Consider the following 21279-nt stretch of genomic DNA (forward strand, 5'->3'; position numbering starts at 1 on the left):
ATGTGTGTGGGGGGAATGACACGGGATGGGGCGGGGAACGGGATGCAGAGCTGAGAGGGTCGTGGGGCAATGGGATGGGGGGGCCCGATACCTATACCAGTTTGTGGCGCCAATCCCATGAGCCTTCGTCCCCCACAGGAGGCAGAAGCAGCAGCTCTGTATAAATGGGTGCCTAGGCTATAGACTGTGTCACATACAAAGGGGAGTTGAAGTCCAACCCAACCATAGTTTGCTAATCTCCATTTACATCGTATGCCTTTGGGTGGAAAGGTGCGTCAAGTGAGTCATCTAGTGCAGTTCTTCTCACCCTAAATATTTGTTTAGATGACTTGCCACTAGTCATCCTTGCATGCCAGGAGTGGCCCCATGAATAGTTCTGTGTTCTCCACTGAGGTGCCATAGGAAATATTTGTTAATTTGAGATGTTCCCACAGCTATCGGTCTCGCAATTCTCTCTAATGCAAGGCTGACTAGCACTGTTGTGAAGCAGGAATCTTAGCTAAAATACACATGCTACAAATTAATATTGCTCAGGAAGCTTATGTTTTTGCTGCTTGGAGATATTATTCATTTTGTTACAGTAACTTCTAGGTCCCACAATCAGGGATCTGTACACACACAAAATGTAGACGTGGTTATAATAGAGAAATACTGATCTGAACCTATTAATCAGAGTAACAGGTTGGCATAGCATTCACCCTTTGATGCTAACTTATGTGAGCCATAGAGAGATTACTGCAAGACAGATACTGTCATTAGGCTGCTAATTCAGATGTCGCCCAGGATGGTGGTAGCAAAAAATTGTTACAACTTTTTTAGTGGCCTAAGCAAAATGAGTTTGGAGTTCAGTCCAGTGTCTGGTGGATGTGTCGACATCACAAAATCTACAACAGCAATTGGAACCCTTATTGATCTTCTCAGTCAAGAGTCCAAGCACTAACCGAATCATGGACATTGTACTCCCTTCTAATTCCCAGAGGGTGGTCACTCTACATCAGGGTTGACACGCATTGGTGGGGCAAAGAATTGGCTTGCTGCTACCTGAACTGTTTCTCTTATGTGGAGAAATGGAAAATCAGTCTCTAGGACTGTCAACCCATTATCTTTCAAGATAATTTAATTCACTATCTGAAAAAGAATAAAACCCCTGAAGCCTGAACACGCTAACTACAACATAGGAATTGCGCACTGCATCAGGCAAGTGGTCCCTCTAGTCCAGTATCTGAGTGTGGCCCATAGCAGATCCTTCAGAGGAAAATGCTAGAATCCCTGTTAAAGTTAATAACAGAATAGGAGTTTTTAGATGTATACAGTGCTGCTGTTGCCATGCTCAAAGCATGTGACCAGTCCAGTGAGTACAAAATTCATACTATTGAATTAAACCCTAAAATGTTCCCCAGTCTGCACAGATTGAGACTCTTCACCCATTTCCCTCTGCCTGAGAAAGAGTTTTACATAAATAAATAGATTTTGAATTCCTTACACTGAGTAGTGTCGGTTACGTACATCTAAATGAAGAATACACAAGAATATTTTGTAAAGCAGCGTTCACCAGTGTATTGTCTGTGTGATGGCCATGAACAAAGTTTTGCTGTCTGAGCCCCGGTCTACACTAGGAGTTGAGGTCGAATTTAGCAGCGTTAAATCGATTTAACCCTGCAGCCATCCGCATGACGAAGCCCTTTTTTTCGACTTAAAGGGTTCTTAAAATCGATTTCCTTACTCCACCCCCGACAAGGGGATTATCCCTGAAATCGGCCTTGCTGGGTCGAATTTGGGGTACTGTGGACGCAATTAGACGGTATTGGCCTCCGGGAGCTATCCCAGAGTGCTCCATTGTGACTGCTCTGGACAACAGTCTCAACTCAGATGCACTGGCCAGGTAGACAGGAAAAGGCCTGCGAACTTTTGAATTTCAGTTTCCTGTTTGGCCAGCGTGGCAAGCTGCAGGTGACCATGCAGAGCTCATCAGCAGAGGGGACCATGATGGAGTCCCAGAATCGCAAAAGAGCTCCAGCATGGACCGAACGGGAGGTACAGAATCTGATCGCTGTATGGGGAGAGGAATCCGTGCTATCAGAACTCCGTTCCAGTTTTCGAAATGCCAAAACATTTGTCAAAATCTCCCAGGGCATGAAGGACAGAGGCCATAACAGGGACCCGAAGCAGTGCTGCGTGAAACTTAAGGAGATGAGGCAAGCCTACCAGAAAACCTGAGAGGTGAACGGCCCCTCCAGGTCCGAGCCCCAAACATGCCACTTCTATGATGAGCTGCATGCTATTTTAGGGGGTTCAGCCACCACTACCTCAGCCGTGTTGTTTGACTCCTTCAGTGGAGATGGAGGCAACACAGAAGCAGGTTTTGGGGACGAGGAAGATGATGATGAAGTTGTAGATAGCTCACAGCAAGCAAGTGGAGAAACCGGTTTTCCCGAAAGCCAGGAACTGTTTCTCACCCTGGATCTGGAGCCAGTACCCCCCCGAATCCACCCAAGGCTGCCTCCCGGACCCGCCAGGTGGAGAAGGGACCTCTGGTGAGTGTACCTTTTAAAATACTATACATGGTTTAAAAGCAAGCATGTTTAATGATTAATTTGCCCTGGCATTTGTGGCTCTCCTGGATATGCTCCCAAAGCCTTTGCAAAAGGTTTCTGGGGAGGGCAGCCTTATTCCATCCACCATGGTAGGACACTTTACCACTCCAGGCCAGTAGCACGTACTCGGGAATCACTGTAGAACAAAGCATTGCAGTGATGTTTGCTGGCGTTCAAACAACATCCATTCTTTATCTCTCTGTGTTATCCTCAGGAGAGTGATATCATTCATGGTCAGCTGGTTGAAATAGGGTGCTTTTCTTAAGGGGACATTCAGAGGTGCCCATTCCTGCTGGGCTGTTTGCCTGTGGCTGAACAGAAATGTTCCCCACTGTTAGCCATGGGGAGGGAGGAGGCGCTAGCCACGCGCTGGGGGGAGGCAAAATGTGACCTTGGAACAAAAGCATATGTGCTATGTATGTAATGTTAACAGCAAGGTTTACCATGCAAGAGTGTACCCATTGTTCTATAAAATGTGTCTTTTTATATACCACTATCCCCCCTTTTTTTTTTTTCCTCCACCAGCTGCATGTGTTTCAAGGATCACAGGATCTTCTCCTTCCCTGAGGCTAGTGAAGATTAGAAGGCGAAAAAAAACGCACTCGTGATGAAATGTTCTCTGAGCTCATGCTGTCCTCCCACACTGACAGAGCACAGACGAATGCGTGGACGCAGACAATGTTGGAGTGCAGGAAAGCACAAAATGACCGGGAGGAGAGGTGGCGGGCTGAAGAGAGGGCTGAAGCTGAAAGGTGGCGGCAGCATGATGAGAGGAGGCAGGATTCAATGCTGAGGCTGCTGGAAGATCAAACCAGTATGGTTGAGCTGCGTATGGTTGAGCTGCAGGAAAGGCAGCAGGAGCACAGACCGCCGCTACAGCCCCTGTGTAACCAACCGCCCTCCTCCCCAAGTTCCATAGCCTCCTCACCCAGACGCCCAAGAACGCGGTGAGGGGGCCTCCGGCCCCCCAGCCACTCCACCCCAGAGGATTGCCCAAGCAACAGAAGGCTGGCATTCAATAAGTTTTAAATTTTTAAAGTGCTGTGTGGCCTTGTCCTTCCCTACTCCACCACCCCTCCTGGGCTACCTTGGTAGTTATCCTCCTATTTGTGTGATGCATTAATAAAGAATACATGAATGTGAAGCAACAATGACTTTATTGCCTCTGCAAGCGGTGATTGAAGGGAGGTGGGGAGGGTGGTTAGCTTACAGGGAAGTAGAGTGAACCAAGGGGCGGGGGGTTTCATCAAGGAGAAACAAACAGAACTTTCACACCGTAGCCTGGCCTGTCATGAAACTGGTTTTCAAAGCTTCTCTGATGCATACCGCGCCCTCCTGAGCTCTTCTAACCGCCCTGGTGTCTGGCTGAGCGTAACCAGCAGCCAGGCGATTTGCCTCAATCTCCCACCCCGCCATAAACGTCTCCCCATTACTCTCACAGATATTGTGGAGCACACAGCAAGCAGTAATAACAGTGGGAATATTGGTTTCGCTGAGGTCTAAGCGAGTCAGTAAACTGCACCAGCGCGCTTTTAAACGTCCAAATGCACATTCTACCACCATTCTGCACTTGCTCAGCCTGTAGTTGAACAGCTCCTGACTACTGTCCAGGCTGCCTGTGTACGGCTTCATGAGCCATGGCATGAAGGGGGAGGCTGGGTCCCCAAGGATAACTATAGGCATTTCAACATCCCCAACAGTTATTTTCTGGTCTGGGAATAAAGTCTCTTCCTGCAGCTTTTGAAACAGACCAGAGTTCCTGAAGATGTGAGCGTCATGTACCTTTCCCGGCCATCCCACATTGGTGTTGGTGAAACGTCCCTTGTGATCCACCAGAGCTTGCAGCACTATTGAAAAGTACCCCTTGCGGTTTGTGTACTCGCCAGCTTGGTGCTCCGGTGCCAAGATAGGGATATGGGTTCCGTCTATGGCCCCACCACAGTTAGGGAATCCCATTGCAGCAAAGCCATCCACTATGACCTGCACATTTCCCAGAGTCACTACCCTTGATATCGACAGATCTTTGATTGCGTTGGCTACTTGCATCACGGCCGCCCCTACAGTAGATTTGCCCACTCCAAATGGATTCCCGACTGACCGGTAGCTGTCTGGCGTTGCAAGCTTCCACAAGGCTATTGCTGCTCGCTTCTCAACTGTGAGGGCTGCTCTCATCTTGGTATTCTTGCACCTCAGGGCAGGGGAAAGCAAGTCACAAAGTTCCATGAAAGTGCCCTTACGCATGCAAAAGTTTTGCAGCCACTGGGAATCGTCCCAGACCTGCAACGCTATGCGGTCCCACCAGTCTGTGCTTGTTTCCCGGGTCCAGAATCAGCATTCCACCGCAAGAGCTTGCCCCATTAGCACCATGATGCCCACCTTGCCAGGGCCCGTGCTTTGAGAGAAGTCTGTGTCTATGTCCTCATCACTTTTGTCACCGCGTTGACGTTGCCTACTCGCCCAGTTTCGCTTTGCCAGGTTCTGGTGCTGCATATACTGCTGGATAATGCGTGTGGTGTGTAACATGCTCCTAATTGCCAAAGTGATCTGAGCGGGCTTCGTGCTTGCTGCGGTATGGCGTCTGCACGGAAAAAAGGCGTGGAGCGATTGTCTGCCGTTGCCCTGATGGAGGGAGGGGCGACTGACGACATGGCTTACAGGGTTGGCTTACAGGGAATTAAAATCAACAAAGGGAGTGGCTTTGCGAGAAACTGAATGGCCCCCTCAAGGACAGAACTCAAAACCTCAAGGATAGAACTCAAAACTGGGTTCAGCAGGCCGTTGATTTCACAGAGGGAGGGAGGAGAAAATGAATACAAAAGAAATCAGGTCTATTTCTTGTTTTAAGCCACTTCATCTATTTTTATACATCTTGCTGGCAGCAGACTGTGCAGTACGACTGCTAGCCATCGTCAACACCTGGGTGCTCGGCAGAAGACGGTGCAGTATGACTACTGGCCATCGTCTTCTGCTAGCTGCAGATTAAAAGACAGTGCACTGCCGGTAGGACTCAATCGCCATGAGACGAAACAAGGAAAATGACCTGGCTGAGTCACTCCCATGTTTGCCCAGGCGCCCAGTTAAAAGACCACCCAGGACTACGTCGACGACGGCTACCAGTCATACTGCACTGTCTGCTGCCAAAAGGCAATAAACTGCTGCTGTGTAGCAATGCAGTACCGCGTCTGCCAGCACCCAGGAGACATATGGTGACGGTTAGCTGAGTGGGCTCCATGCTTGCCGTGGTATGGCGTCTGCACAGGTAACTCAAGAAAAAAGGCGCAGAACGATTGTCTGCCCTTGCTTTCACGGAGGGAGGGAGGGAACGGGGGCCTGATGATACGTACCCAGAACCACCCTTGACAATGTTTTAGCCCCATCAGGCACTGGGATTTCTACCCAGAATTCAAATAGGCAGTGGAGACTGTGGGAACTGTGGGATAACTACCCACAGTGCAACGCTCCAGAAGTCGACGGTTGCCTCGGTACTGTGAACACACTCCACTGACTACATGCACTTAGAGCATTTGTGTGGGGACACACACAATTGACTGTATAAAAATGCTTTCTACAAAACCGACTTCTATAAATTCGACCTAATTTCGTAGTGTAGACATACCCTAAGATATAATGTTTGGGATAGGCTTGCTAGCCGTAATCAGAGAATCCCCTTCACAACTTAGATGATCATGCTTGGTAGTTTCTTAGAGAGAAAGTATTGACCTCTATCTATATAGCGCTGTGTTTCTCAGTGTGTGTGGATGTCTGATGGAGATGGGAAGCCTCTCACTCCTGAGATGTTAGTAGCATCTAAAGTAGTTGCCACCTGATGTGTCTTTAACCTATTTGAAACTAGTCCGTCCGGTTCCACATTCCTTTGTGTCTAGATGCTATAGCATTACATCTGCCTAAGATAGATCACAAATTCCACTATCACAGTTGGGTCCCTTGGTGGTCTTTGTGGAAGAGGCTTGAGCAATCCTCCCAAGCTCGCTTTTGATACATATTTCAGGGGGAGGAGTTGAGGTTTGAAGTGCCAATACCTGTGAAATAGCTTTTGTGTTGATAAAAGACTTGGACGTCTAAGGCTATTTCATTAACACTATTTTCTCTTCAAGAGTGTCTTTCCATATAAGTAAACATGATAGTGAAATATCCTACTTCTCTGCCACTTCCACCGGCTGTCAACTCACTTTTCAGCACTGACCTGCATGTTCTTTAGCAGTTGAGTTCACATGGTTCATCAAGCCAAATCTTTCTTCCTGATCTTTCAGTACAAGATGCCTTTTCCAGCTTTATTCATTATGCAGCACTGGGTATTATGGAAGCAAATTTTGAGAGTGTTTTTCAAGTAGATACAGCAGCCACTTTAATACCTAGCTGACTTATGAAAAGTACTTTTTCCACTGACCTTGTGGGCCATAGCACAGATCAGTTGAATAAGGGTCTCTTCTCCAGTGTTGATCAGCACTTTAACCATGTTGGAAGACAATGGCTGTAAATGGGATTCCCCTAGCATATGATAGTGGTTGCTGGGTGGACAGGAGCTAAGTGGTTCAGTGGTGTTAGCTCTACCTAACTTTCTGCTTCCTGTAAGTAGAGACAGAAGGGATAAAATCAGTGACAAAAATGAGTTTTATGGCGATAACTGAAAGAGGAGCTCATTTAATATGATGAATAGTAAAACTTGAAAATTTACTATTTATTATTTGGATTACAATGAATTAATCTTGGAGTGTCTTAACTCCTGTGTTAAAGGCTGAGTTCAATATTTAACTGTAGTCTGTGGGCCTGGGGTATGAATCTAGGACAATACCTTACTCTGGACCTACAGACATCAATAGGAGGTTTGTACGTTGTTGTTAAAGTCCCTGTATCTCACTTGGCTCATTAATTGTGCTAATCTTTGGGACCACTTCTGGTTTTTGCTCTTCTTCTTTTCTGAGTGCTTAGCTGACTCTGTAGTTCTAGAGTCAGTGCCTCAATAAGATGAATAGGTCGGAGGACGGGAGGAGTTCACAGCTTTCAGACATCCTCTTTGTCTGTTTGCATACTCAGGCCTGGTCTGCACTACAGAGTTAGGTTGATGTAAGCTGCCTTTCACTGACCTATGCCAACTTAATAGCTCGACCTCCATGAGTGGCGTAGAGTCAAGGTTGATGTAGTTAGGTTGACGCGGTGTCACTGTAGGCACTGCGTTGCTTTCGTTGACTGTTACTGGCTTTCAGGAGCTGTCCCAAGCTGACAGCTCAATCATTACAGGCGCTCCTGGGGAGGACATGCACCTCCAACACAAGGAGCAAAGTGTAGACATGTACAAAACAATGTAATTACTGTGGCGGCTGTATGCTGACGTAAGTTAAGTCAGCTTAATTTTGTAGTGTAGACATGGCCTCAGGCTGACAACACAACATCAGTTTTTACATTTGGCTCATGTTTGAAAAAATAATTTCACAACCATAGTGTCTAGAAACTTTAATTTTAAAATGAAAGACTCTGAATGTGTCATTAGGGCCACATAAATAAGCTGGGTATTTGACACCTCTACTTGTCTAATGGAAAAGAGCATGATTAACAAACAGCAGTATTCAAATGATCATTGCCAAGAGAAACCTGTAAGATAACTTTAACATTGTACCAGGCTTGCAACACTTCTCTTCCAACTTGTTTTCTCATCTGAGAATCACTGCCGCTGCAATTCAGGTTGCTCAATAGACCATGGTGCTGTTTCAGCAGCAGGTGGCAGCTTGTTTTAGATGCGATTAGACAAAGAAGTGCTGATTTGACTCGATCTGTCAAATCTCTGATTATTCTAAGCTGGGTTTGGGGAAGTCTGTCATTGCTCCTCATGATCATCTCTCTGACCACAAGGTTTCTGGGGCAGAAGTTGAGCTGTGTGTCTGGCACAAGCGCACCCTGCTAGGTACAAGGTGCCCATTGAGGGCTCATGCCCTTTCATTTCTGCGCCAACATACAGAGTTTGTCTGGGTTGCTAAAATCAGGGGCTTGAAACGCCATTCCTTATTCCAGTCTTTCTCAAACTCTTCCAGATTGTGGATTCCTCCTTAAGTTAGATACTATTTTGTGCGCACCTCTCCTCTCAGCCCTCATTCCACTACAGTAACTCCTCGCTTAAAGTTGTAGTTATGGTCTTGAAAAATGTGACTTTAAGCAAAACGATGTTAAGCAAATCCAATTTCCCCATAAGAATTAATGTAAATGGAACACACAGTGGTATTGTACTTTAAACTCAGAGGAGCCAGGTAGATTTTTTGGACTCCAATTTCTTACATTCCTTTATCTGCTGTGGATTGCCTCCAGCCTGGTATACATGCAATTTTCCTGGATGGCCAGTGAAAAGGAATGCTGTTGATTAGTTTGAACTATGCAGAGAACTATTCCCTACTCACAACCTTTACTGCAAGACCCAAAGAGGATCTAATGTAAATAGGGGGGCTTAAGTTCCATTTAAATTTCTTGTTCATGCCATTTTCCCTCTGTTTTAAAGCTATCAGTTGGCCCTAGTAATTCCAATAAGGCATTTTTTCTTCTGTTGCTCTAGATGCTTATTGATATCTTTGCAGGCAGTTGTGTTTTATGAGAGATTTTTTTTTTTACATCTAACTACTGTTACCCTGTATCGAACATGAGGGGATATTTTTATACATAGTGATTGGCTGAATGGTGACATGTGACAATACCCTAAATTGGAATGTTTGATTATCTTCCTCCTATCTGAGGGCTTGTCTACATTACCGCTTAAATCGATGTAACTTACGTTGCTCAGGGGTGTGAAAAGGCCACCCCACTGAGCGGTGTAAGTTACATCAACTTAAAGCGGTGTCCACACTGTGCTGTGTTGGTGGGAGTTGCTCTCCTGCCGACATAGCTTTTGCTCTCGTTGAGGTGGAGTAATTATGCTGACAGGAGAGCGCTCTCCCATCAGCATAGTGCATCTTTACCAGACATGCTACAGCTGTCCCGGTGTAGCGCGATAGCGTAGACTTGCCCTAAGCTTATGCTGTTTTTGACTCTCTAATTTACACTAGAGTTGACTGCTTTGTCTTTTTGCCCTTTCGCTTTTCCCTCAGAATGTAATAGCCCCAGAAATCACAGCAAAAAAAAGGTCCAGTGTCACGTTAGGTAGCTGTGGTCCTGTTAACAAAGGCTCTTAAAGATGTTTAACCAAAAAAAAAAAAAAAGACGAGATCTTTGCACCAAGGGGTTTACTGATGGCTTCTCAGTTATGCAGCCTCCTGTTGTCATGAAAACAATAGATGTCTTTTTATTACACCTACTGTGTTTTTCTATGAAGAAGGCTCCATTATGTGCTGGAACTAATTAATATTTTAAGCATGTGGGTGTGTAGTGGAGAATGATTTTTCATTAGTCTACTACACATCATTGTAAAGGAACATTGCATAATATCCTTTGTCAGAAGTGGAATAAACTGCGTGGGTGATTCTGCCTGTAATGGGTTCCACTGAACCCCTGTAAACCGTGTCTTTCTCCAGGAAACTTCAAGACACCTGCTAATATGGATTGTAAAATATTTCTAAAATAGTTTTATCCTTCTGTAAACTCTTACCAGACTCCTTGGCCTTTATTACTAAGATTTTTGCTCAGGAAATTGAAGGGTTAAAAGAGCTAATTGGAGCATGCAAGTGATATACAAGACGCTCTCAAACAGCTCTATGAATCCTGACCAGTAGTGCCCTGTTTTGTCTCTTCCTGGGGCTCCTATTAACAGCACTTTAGTCCTTGGCATTTCAGTTGTGCTTGAAGACCAACTTAAATGTTAGTCTGTAAAAGTGAAAGGTGAATGTACTAATCTGTATGAACTCATAAGAGTGCCTGTATTTTTATGATCTCACAGATGTTCTCATGGCACAGATTAGGTCATTGCAAATGGAAGCTTCTGACTTAAAGTATGGATGAAATCTTAAAAGATCCTTGTGTCATGCTGTCTGGAGTGGCTCACAACTGAGTGCCTTCCTTAGGGCAGACTGTCAAAAACAGGGCAGACACTCTGAACTGGTGGTGTGCTCTATAATTAGATTTCACCAAACTAGTAACAAATGTGAACTTCTGGATCACGAAAACAGTCTTATCATGGGTTCACAGACAGAGTCCTCTTAGACTCGCCAGTCCATCTTGCCACCCAGACAAACTGGCGTAATGATAAGTGATCACTTAAACCAAATGTTCCGATTGCTTCCAGTCACTTACCCCAAATCAGTTGGTGCTCTTGATCTTACATCAAAGAAAACACCTTTAGCCAATCCTGTAATAAATTCTCTAAAGGTTTATTAGGAAAAAGAAATGAGTTATTTACAGGTTAAAGCAAGTAAACACGCGCACACACACACACACAAGTGAGTTATCGCCTAAATCCTAAGAGTGACAGAGTTGTAGTGATCTGGCAATTTAAAGTGTGTCTCAGGGCGGGCTCAAGATCTCTAGCTTTAGTTTGTCTCTAGCATTGGCAGAGTTCAAACAGTCAGCAAGATGGAAAATTTTCCTCTGACTTTGTTTTATTTCCTTCATTCAGCTTCCAAGTCCACGGGACAAGCTTCCTTGCCCATAGCACTTTCATGGTGCAACAGGGCCAGTAACCAATTCTCTATATTGGGATGTTCCTTGATGGCCCATCTGATTTTGATAGTCCTTCTGGGTGGGTGCGGGAGACGATTCCAGTGCCTGGGTTCACAGCTTCAAAGCAAACATTTTCAAAGTTATAAAGCAAAACTGACATATTTTCTTATAGCCTGGAATACACACATTACGTGAAATTAATGCATGCAAGCATTTCGTAGTCTAAACACTGGATGCATTCTTACAAGACTGATACCTATTTTGAGCAAAACAAACGTACAGGTGAACTGGCCAGTCTCCAGCTATGAGTTTGTTAATTCTTAGCTGATGCCTGCAGCCTGGGCAAGAGTTGGCATCTGGCCTGCCTACGTCCCACCGTGTTTTATGCAAATATCGCTTAGTAACATGGAACAAAGGACAGCAGATATTGAAAATGACACATCAGCGATAGATGTTCTAAAGTAGAATGCTTCAGTTTGCCTTGTGAGAGCAATTGCTCTGTAAAACTCTGTTTTGGGGTGCTGCTATGCAAAACACCAAATCTTTAGATTTAGCCACTTCTTACTTTCTTTGGAAACAACTGTTTTAACTTCAACTGAGCTGCCCATCTAATTCCTTTTTTCTTTGGATGCGTTCAGTCCAGGGAATGATCTGTCCAATGAATGTCTAGAATGTATTGGTTTGTTTAAATTTACAACAAAAAGTAAATGCCTTTCCTCTTTGTCTGCTTTTAAACTGGGCTCAGTAAGATGCCCCGATAAAGGCGGGGCATAATGGTCAATTCAAAAAATTGCACTGTTATGTGAAAGATGACCTACAAAATCAAAACAGAAACTGAACGGCCCCAATAACATGTACTGAATGCTCATGCTAACTGTGGCGCCTTAACATGGCTTTACTAAACCCTAAACTGGGGGGCAATAATCACTTTACTGTTGCTGCACGTACTAAACGTGTAGTAGTTCAAAGAACACTTGCTCATGCTGTCGTACCACAGGGACTGCTGGCATTGGAGAGTCAGAGCCATCATGCTGGGTGATGTTTTTAGTGAGACCATGTATTGCCAAAACCCCGTGGAACTGATACTTTTTCGTGCTTTCCACCACTTCTGACTCTTGATCGACTTTTAATACATTTTACACCTTCAAACTATTGTAGAAGCACTTACCTTCGATGGTCCTGGGAGGTGGGTGATAATCAACTCAGTCATATAGGTGCGGGAAACTGAGGCGCTGTGGTACAGTGATTTGGCCAAACTCAGCTGTGGACAGGTTGAGAATAGGGCCCAGCTGATCCCGCATCCCAATAGTGCATTCAGACCACGAGATAACGTTGTCTCCCCTAAAAGCTGGCTCAGTTGCTGTCTCATTTCCACTCTTCCTGCTCTTCGTTGTGCGCTGAGTAATTCCACAGCCTGATGCTTGTGGCGGGATTTGTTCACCCACATGGAAGTGATTATGCAAAAACAAAATCTCTTCCAACAGTTAGACACAGAGAGCGGTAATTCACCATGATGGTATAGGAAATTCCATTAAAGAACATTTGCATAGTAGGAGTCTGTTACACTTCATTAACTTCCTGAGGTGCAGAGGCTCTTTGTCTGAAAATTTCCTTCCTCTCTGTGGGCTTGACTCGCCAAGCACCCTCTATGTTGGTGTAATTGTGTGTGTTCAATGGGTTCTCTCAGGTAGGCTCAGTGCAAGATTTTGGTTCACTTTTAAGCAAAAGTGGCTTTATAAAACCCTTAGCAGGAACCCTTCTACTCTCCTTAGCGTCCATGGAAACAAATCTTTGGAGTTTAAATAAGCCTGAGGAACTAGCCTGGGACTCTGGAGATTCATGTTTGGTTAGGTGCTTTGCCACAGACTTCTTGTCTGACCTTGAGCAAGTCACTTATCACCCTGTGCCTGAGTCCCATTGCAGGACATCTGTGGTGAAGTTTGTGAGGCACATGGGTACTACGGTGCTGTAGAAGTGTGTAGAAATCTTCCTCAAGCAGTTTTTCCTCTTTCTCCACACTCAGCCTCCTTTGAACTCCTGTCTAGTGACTTGGTGTATTTTGTTCAGACTAAGCTGTAAAGGGCAGGAAATGTGTATAAATAATAATACCGTAGAGTTAGAAAGTGACGTATAGCATGCATATTACTTACATGATTTATAGACAGAACAATAATAGCAGGGAAGTACCTTTACACTATTGAGTTGGCCTTCCTAATTGTTAATTGTGGTGTTACTATCTAGAGCAGGGATGAGTAAACTTTTTGGCCGGAGGGCCACATTGGGGTTGCAAAACTGTATGGAGAGCTCTGTAGGGAAGGCTGTGCCTCCCCAAACAGCCTGGCCCCCACCCCCATCCGACCCCTCCCACTTCCTGCCCCCTGAGTGCCCCCCTCAAAACCTTCCACCCATCCAAAGCCCCCTGCTCCTTGTCCCCTGACTGCCCCCTCCTAGGACCCCCCCGCCCCTATCCAACCCCCTCTGCTCCCTGTCCCCTGACTACCCCGACCCCTATCCACACCCCCACCCCCTGAGAGGCCCCCCAGGACTCCCATACTTATCCAACCGCCCCCTGGGATCCCTCACCCCGGCTCCAGCCCCCTTCCCATGTCCCTCAGAGCAGCATGTCTGCCAGCCGGCCGGAGCCAGATGCACCGCCCAGCCGGAGCCAGACACGCTGCCGCACTGCCCTGCAGGAGCATGCAGCCCCGCTGTCCAGAGCACTGCCCATGTGGCTGCGGGGGAGGGGCCCGGGGTAGCCTCACCAGAAGGGCGCTCAAGGGCCGGGTAGGAGGGTCCCGTGGGCCGTAGTTTGCTCACCTCTGATCTAGAGGCCCGCTTCATTATTTGCAGTTTAAATAAGGTTATATTTGTAGGTGAGAGATGGAAAATGTGTTTTACATATGGATAGGATTTATTCTGTTTGTGTGGAAATATAAATTAGGTTTGTTACAAAGGATAAACATCTCTATAATTGTTGATGACAAAAGTCTAAAGTGAAACTTTATTGTACAAGTTGAGATGCAGTAAGAAACATAGTAGCAAAAATAGACTTTTAAAACCTCTAGCAATCTGTTAATAACATAGCCAAGGGTATTTGTTTTTTAAAGAGAAATAAGCATAGATTACAAGTAATTATGTATGTTGTGTGACTCTTCCCAGTTTGACTGCATTTATAATGCGCTCATCACTGGTGTCTTAAGTGCTGAGTTTGATGGCTCTTCTTTGGAGCTAGTCATCCAGCTGTCTGCGATGCGAGGTTGTACATGGTGTAACTACACAACCATTTTGCTAATGCACATGCCAAAGCGTAAAGCGTGGTTAAGGGCTGTACAGAGAACGTAAATATGAGCAGATCTATTAGGGGTGGGGAAGTGAGTTTATGTGGGAATGAAGTTAAATGAACAGATGAGGCATTGGGGTATAATGACCATGCTGAAGGAAAAGGCAGAGGCTGAAATCACAGAATGTAAACCCTAAAATAAAGATGTGGATTTACATTGACCAGCAGCTAGTAATTGGTGGCTGAGGGAAGAGAAAACTAATGACTGATTAGCCCAGCTTTGAATTCTGTGGAATGACTGGAATGCATGATTCATGTCAGGTCTAAATGACCTGGCTGTTTTCCTGGCCTAGGGTGCCCCGACAGTAGATGGGTGATATGAAAAATTATGATTATAACAGTTTCCCCAGGCAGCTTGGTATTTCCTGTACAGAAGCAGGTGGGGGAGGCAGATCTGGGACGAGAGAAGTTGCGCATTCTTGAATGAGTGACTTATTGTAGGTAAACTGACTCTATCGACCTTGGTTGTTGATCATTAACAATCCAGAGATGACCCCGCTGTTAATCTACAACAGGGTCCAGCAGATGCCAAACAGCAGATAGTCACATTGGCTGGTAAAGGAGAATGAAAATGTTCCAAACGTTAGACTGGAGCAGGAGGGAGGTGGGCTTTGGTGTCTACAGTTAGAAACTTATTTCCACATGTAGCATCTAAATAGAAGTGATTTGATTTTTTTTTTCCAGAGATGGTGAATACACGCAGCTCTCAATGACTTTCGCTGCAGTTGTAGGTCAGCGCCTCTAAAAATAAGGCCACTAATTTAAGTGCCTTACTCTAGAGGTCAAATCAGAGAGTTTTTGCACAGCCTTTTCAACCCCTGGTTACCCCTAAAGGTGTCAACGCACTAAAGTGGATCATCTAGACCAAGGGTCTCAAACACGTGGGCTACATGCAGCCCGCAGGGTTATTTCAGGGAAGGGGTTGGAATTGGGGCAGGGAAGGCGTGGGAAGAGGCAGGGCATGGGCGGGGCCTCACAGAAGGGGTGGAGTGGGGGCAGGACAGCGGGGGGGTAGTCAGTGGTGCGGCCCTCAGGCCAATGTACTAATCCTGATGTGGCCCTTGTGGTCATTTGAGTTTGAGACCCCTGATCTAGACCAATAGTTATGCTCGCTGTCCTTGTTCCCCTTCTGTCTGTTTATAGGTAGGGGACCACAAATTCAGCGCCCACCGGATCGTACTAGCAGCCTCCATCCCTTACTTTCATGCTATGTTTACAAATGACATGATGGAATGCAAACAGGATGAGATTGTCATGCAAGGAATGGATCCAAGGTAACTCCCTGGGGCAGCCAAGGGACCACAGCCAATACAGCTTGTCGATGATGTTTTTGCTGATCTCTGCACACAAATGCAAATGTGTAGGTTTAGAAACGTGCCTTTAAGGGTTAAGATAAATCACATTTTTAAATAAATGTATGTTGCTACTAGCATCTTAGATTGTTATTAAGTTGAAATAATCTAATAGAGCTGAACGCAAGTGACCCTTTTTCTGCTCTTCTCCACCCTGTTTAGTGCACTAGAGGCTCTGATCAACTTTGCTTACAACGGACACCTAGCAATTGATCAGCAGAATGTTCAGTCTTTGCTGATGGGGGCAAGTTTCCTTCAGCTGCAAAATATCAAAGATGCCTGCTGTACCTTTCTCAGAGAGAGGTAAGGGTCCCCTTGGTCCTGTGCTTTGACTGCTCCCTCAGAACGTGGGGTCATGGGTTCTGGTCTTGCTGTGGAACAGGGTGGTGGAATTGTGCTGTTAGAGAACAAGATGGTAAACTGTGGTCCTTCCTTCCAGTTGTTTGTGGTGGGTTCAGGAAAAAGTTAAATATCCTTTGGCCCTTTACAAGAAGGGTGGAGGAGGACTGTGTATCCTCATTCCATGTCCAGCTGTGGGCGGTGAGGCAGGCCCAGATGGGCATGAGTTACTGTCTGGAACAAAGGTCACATCACTCAAACCGGAAAATGGAAATGCTAAACTGACGTGTTTTACTGCACTCAGTAAGGGTTCATTGTGCAGACTCTCTTACTAAGGGCTCTGCAGTTCTATTGCACTCTCTTGGTCCACTTCTTGAATGCAGCTGTAGAACAGTTTTATCACAGCTTTATATCTACCCTTAAAATGTTTCTCTGGGGTTTGATGTAGGACCTTGTACTGCCCATCATCATAATAGATCTGAGCACCTCAAACAGCGATTTTACCCTGTGAAATAGGAAGGGACTGTCCCCAGTTTACAGACTGGGAAACCAGGCACAGATCAAATGATTTATGAAAGGTACTACAGGGAGCCTGTGGAAGAGCAAGGAATTGATCCCAGGTCTTCTGAGTCCAGTCCAGTGCCTGAGCTACAAGACCATCTTAGTAATAAATGTCAAGATCCTACAAATCAAGGAGTTCGGTTAGTGTCTGGAAATATACCATACGTTCACCATTAGAAGTGTCAGGTACACTTAGTTTTTATGTTTTACTATGCCGTGTTCTTCTGCAGCTCTTCAGTTCATTCCATGGTATTGCACCAAACATACGTAATAAATGCAAAATCTCAACCAGTTTTTTTCATTCTGTATGGACTTATCCCAAAATGCATGATTCAGAGAAGAAATTTACTATGGGCCTGTTTCAGATGTTTCCATGTGAACCCAGGGGTTCTCTACTATGTGTAAAACATAGATAATTAGCTCAAATAGTTAGTAAAATCATTACATACTTGGTTTTTCCTGGCAAAAAAATTAATTTTTGCACACTGGGCTCGGTACCAAACAGAGAGAACTGGGTTGCGCTGGTGAAGTGCTGGGGCCACGCTTAGAGACTCAAATCCATTTTTAGGCACCTAAATAAAAGTGGCCTGATTCTTTTTCCGCCACAGGTTCTGAGCTGCCACAGTTCCACCTAAACTTAATGGGAGCTGCTTATGCTGAGCACCTTTGAATGGTGGGCCACTCTTACTGAGCTCTGAAATATGGATTTGAGAGGGTAGTTAAGGTTTTTATGTATAACGAGATACATTTGAAAATCAGTGGGCTCTGATCACTTGCCTCAGGAATAGCCAGAACATGCATGTCTAGTTCCAGTTTTTACAGGAAGGTTATAATGACTGGGGTTTTTTCTTATTTAACTTTGCTATGTGTTCCTGAGGATTTTCTGGGTGTTGGTGACCTCACAGTTTGCGAGGATTTAAAGTCCAAGGCTGTGTAAACCTTTGCTTGGCAGGTAATGACTGCGCTTTTCCTGCGCTCGCCATATCTAACTCTTTGCTTTGTAAAATACTCTTGGTTCACTCCATTATTAAACGTGCCACAGGGTTGTTTTAAATGTTTGGATCTTTATGCCCTGTAAGAGCTTGGCATTGCCAGACCTTCAGGGTTCTGTACCCATCCTCTCCATGGTCATTGTTTGGATGCTCTGCTGATGTGCGCTCAGAATTGGTTATGTAAAGTTTGAAAGCAACCATAAAGATTCCCTCTTCGGAGGATCAAATCCAAACAGGCAGCTTCATTGTGGTGGATCTCCCCTTGACCCCTTCTGAAGACTGCGGAAACTTGCACCTAGGGTTTATTTCCATTATTCAGACGTTGGGACTGAAAGAAGGAGGAAGAGTATAAAAGGGAGGTGCCCAAAATTTGACCTTTGGGCTAAAGGCAGTTTATGGAGTCTTTTAATGGTAACACACAGCCAGTAAGCTCTTAAATATGGAGGTGTGGTCCCTGGAAATGCTAAGCATGCATGGCTCCATCTTGATCAGAGCATTCTGTTTTCTGCTTCTGTAGTGCATGGTCTTGGCTCAAAGCACTGACTTTGCCCTGCTGTGGTACGGGTGACTTTGTGGTCCCCAGTTAGGCAAAAGTTGAGGTATCTCTGTCAGAGTCTGATTCTGGGCATTGTGTAGTGAGTTTAATAGTGAGGCAAGAGTGGTACCAAATGTTTCCACAAACTGTTTTCATTTGGGTTAGAATAAGAGAAACTAACAATAGTATTCTGACATGCCTCATATCCATATGACCCATAAATACTGTGAAACAACCAGAATGGTCATCTCCTGTTGAACAGAGGTGCACGGATCTGGTGGCAGAATTTCTCTCTTATGTGGGAGTTTCCAAATCTCCCATAGTGTGGGCTTGATTTTCAGCATTTTTACAAGTTTTTAGAAACATCTGCGCCGAAAGCTCCTTGCACCACACAGCTGCCTGGAGCAATACTTTTTCAGTTCTTTTGTGCTGCTTTATGATGGCATGCAGCAGCACCTGTTCAGCTGATCTGATCACTAGTTCATTTCTGCAGGGATTGTTCCTGTATTCTGACCTTTAATAGCTAAAAGACATCCTCAGTAAAGCTTTATTGGTCAGGAAAATCAAGTAAGAAGAGGTGGCCAACATCTCACTTCAGTAATTAGCAAAGGTGTCTGATGAAAACAAACTATGTTTGTAAGTTTCTGAAGAACACGCTTACCCTTGCTGTCAAACCAACAGGTTTCATTCCTGGAATCTAAAGTTGTACTTATGCATGGAATAGACATTGTGTAGATTCTTGCACTGCTACTCCTCCTACATGTCACGCCCTGACTTTAGGAGGCCCGCCCGGGGAGAGCATGCATCAGTCTCCAGGTCCAGTCAGTCCTTGGTACTTCAGAGAATGTCAGCAAGGGGGCTTATTGTTCTTACGGTGCGATTTCCCCTGTCCTCTTAATTTGGCATGAGTCAATCTTCATGACTGTGCATACACTGGCCAGTTTAACCTGCAACTGGTGTCTGTTGGAAGGGTGAGTTCTCTAATGTGGCACATCCATCAGTTTCACAAGGTTTCACTTTCTCTGATGTTCAGTTTCCTTGATTCAATTTCAAATTCACTGCTTCTTTGGACCACATTCAAAATGTGTACGTTGTTAACCCCTTTATTAAAATAACCTTATTTTGTATCCCCCAAGGCTTCATCCTAAGAACTGCCTAGGCGTACGTCAGTTTGCAGAAACCATGATGTGTGCCGTGCTCTACGAATCTGCCAACAGCTTCATCCACCAGCACTTTGTGGAGGTGTCCATGTCTGAAGAGTTCCTTGCTCTACCCTTCGAAGATGTGCTGGAGCTGGTTTCAAGGGAAGAGCTCAATGTCAAGTCTGAGGAGCAGGTAGGTGCACCAGCTGGTAAATGGTATAGCAGAGGCAGCTTTTGCCACCAGAGGATTTGAAACCCTTGGGGCATAGCAAGATCTGGGTGAGAAGTTGAACTGGTCCATGTAGTGATCAAAACTGAGAAGATGGCCTTATTGTGGATGGTGGGTGTATGCCCTTTGCTAGAATAATGGTGCTCTGACTCTTTCACTCTGTACATAACTTGTGGGAATTGGGGCTTCTTTCAGCTTGGTTATCAGAACACTCTTCTGGGGAGCATCCGTTATTTGCGAAGCATGGCATTGAACTGTGCTGAAATGTTCGCAGCTGAGAACCCTTGACGTCCGGAACTCTAGTGACATCTTGAACTCTCGCTTTACTGAGTGAATTTCAGTTCTGTTGAAAGGTGCTGGGATCTCTGCCCTGGAAGCGATCTCTAGAACTACAGAATAAACAGTGTTTCAGCCTTATTCTGGAGGGATGCCTTCGAGATTCTGTACAGCATTTTGTAATGAATCTTCCTCCTGAAATTGCCAATGAGATGGTCGGTCGGGATCGTGGCTTACGTAATATGGAGGCCTTTGTACAAGGAACTGGACTGAACCACACCGAGTCACTTCACATAGGCCTCTGAATAACCATTGCCACTTTGACCCATAGCAGCAGCGATCCTGATTTGAACTGGAGATCTGCATCTGAAAGGCTCTGCATCTTGCTGCCAGTGTTCAAGCCATCGCATCCCCTGTGGTGGTTCGGGGGGCTTATTCCTAGAGAAAAATAGACTTTTAGAAAGTCTGGGTTGGAAAAAGAGGTCCCTGGTTAGAGGTATAGGTTAGGAATCATTAAAAAAGGGATAGAGAATAAGACGGAGAATATCTTATTGACCTTATATAAATCCATGGTATGCCCCCATCTTGAATACTGTGTACAGATGTGGTCTCTTCATCTCAAAAAAGATATACTGGCATTACAAAAGTTTCAGAAAAGGGCAACTAAAATCATTAGGGGTTTGGAACAGGTCCCGTATGAGGAGAGATTAAAGAGGCTAGGACTTTTCAGCTTGGAAAAGAGGAGACTAAGGGGGGCTATGATAGAGGTATAGAAAATCATGAGTGGTATGGAGAAAGGGAATAAGGAAAAGTTATTTACTTGTTCACATAATATAAGAACTAGGGGCCACCAACTGAAATTAATGGGTAGCAGGTTTAAAACAAATAAAAGGAAGTTCTTCTTCACTCAGCGCAGAGTCAACCTGTGGAACTCCTTGCCTGAGGAGATTGTGAAGGCTAGGACTATAACAGGGTTTAAAAAGAGAACTGGATAAATTCATGGAGGTTAAGTCCATTAATGGCTATTAGCTGGGATGGGTAAGGAATGGTGTCCCCAGCCTCTGTTTGTCAGAGAGTGGAGATGGATGGCAGGAGAGAGATCACTTGATCATTACCTGTTAGGTTCACTCCCTCTGGGACACCTGGCATGGGCCTCTGTCAGTAGACAGGATACTGGGCTGGATGGACCTTTGGTCTGACCCAGTATGGCCTTTCTTATGTATAAACATCAGGTCTGAATCGTCTTATCTCCTTAGAACCTCTTGTTCAAATTTCACACATGCTCAAATCAAGCCACCTTCTTCTGAGGCAGGTAAACTTTAGCACA

General features: G+C 45.2%; 1 protein-coding gene and 1 long non-coding RNA gene across 3 annotated transcripts in view; one reads left to right on the plus strand and one right to left on the minus strand.

Annotated features, from left to right (window-relative positions):
* The window catches only part of KLHL18 (kelch like family member 18), a 37134-nt gene that overhangs the window by 1726 nt on the left and 14129 nt on the right, over positions 1-21279 (plus strand). For both annotated transcript variants that reach the window (XM_084620156.1, XM_084620157.1), the window contains exons 2-4: positions 15670-15800; positions 16041-16181; positions 19442-19640. In XM_084620156.1, coding sequence (XP_084476282.1) covers positions 15670-15800; positions 16041-16181; positions 19442-19640 — 471 coding nt within the window. The remainder of the gene's footprint in view (positions 1-15669; positions 15801-16040; positions 16182-19441; positions 19641-21279) is intronic.
* Positions 10882-13253, minus strand: LOC311516265. Its single transcript, XR_014710372.1, has 2 exons — positions 12355-13253; positions 10882-11303 (listed from the first exon to the last, which is right to left on the minus strand). It is a non-coding gene; the product is annotated as an uncharacterized lncRNA (long non-coding RNA).

Source organism: Lepidochelys olivacea (assembly GCF_965140295.1).
Source record: "Lepidochelys olivacea isolate rLepOli2 genome assembly, chromosome: 2".
Taxonomy (NCBI): Eukaryota; Metazoa; Chordata; order Testudines; family Cheloniidae; genus Lepidochelys; species Lepidochelys olivacea.